The sequence below is a fragment of the Penaeus monodon genome, chromosome 31 (assembly GCF_015228065.2).
Source record: "Penaeus monodon isolate SGIC_2016 chromosome 31, NSTDA_Pmon_1, whole genome shotgun sequence".
Taxonomy (NCBI): domain Eukaryota; kingdom Metazoa; phylum Arthropoda; class Malacostraca; order Decapoda; family Penaeidae; genus Penaeus; species Penaeus monodon.
In genome coordinates this window covers 21,642,624-21,642,855 of record NC_051416.1, presented here as the reverse complement: position 1 = coordinate 21,642,855, position 232 = coordinate 21,642,624, and the positions used below count along the sequence as shown (strand labels likewise).

Sequence of the window (232 nt, the reverse complement as noted above, 5' to 3'; positions counted from 1 at the left end):
TCTCACTTATTTTCACCGAGAATTCCCAGACTACATTAACTTAACATGAGTAAATTTATGACTTATGATGAGGAAGACAACTTGGTTTGACTCATGAGGACGTTATGAGGCGATGGCGATGAATATTCCCACAAAGGTGAACACCAGGAGACCAAAAATAATGGTCATTATCCAGCAAAAACATCGGCGCCGACAGACACTTGTTTCGCTGCCTCCTCCCTGAAAAATAGAG

At 41.8% G+C, this 232-nt stretch overlaps 1 protein-coding gene across 1 annotated transcript in view; it reads right to left on the bottom strand.

Moving 5' to 3' along the window:
* Nucleotides 1–6: 6 nt before the first annotated feature.
* The window catches only part of LOC119592852 (regulator of G-protein signaling 9-binding protein-like), an 8,281-nt gene continuing 8,055 nt past the window's right edge, over nt 7–232 (bottom strand). The window contains exon 7 of the mRNA XM_037941750.1: nt 7–219. Within this exon, the coding sequence (XP_037797678.1) occupies nt 103–219 (117 nt within the window). The 3' untranslated portion in view covers nt 7–102. The remainder of the gene's footprint in view (nt 220–232) is intronic.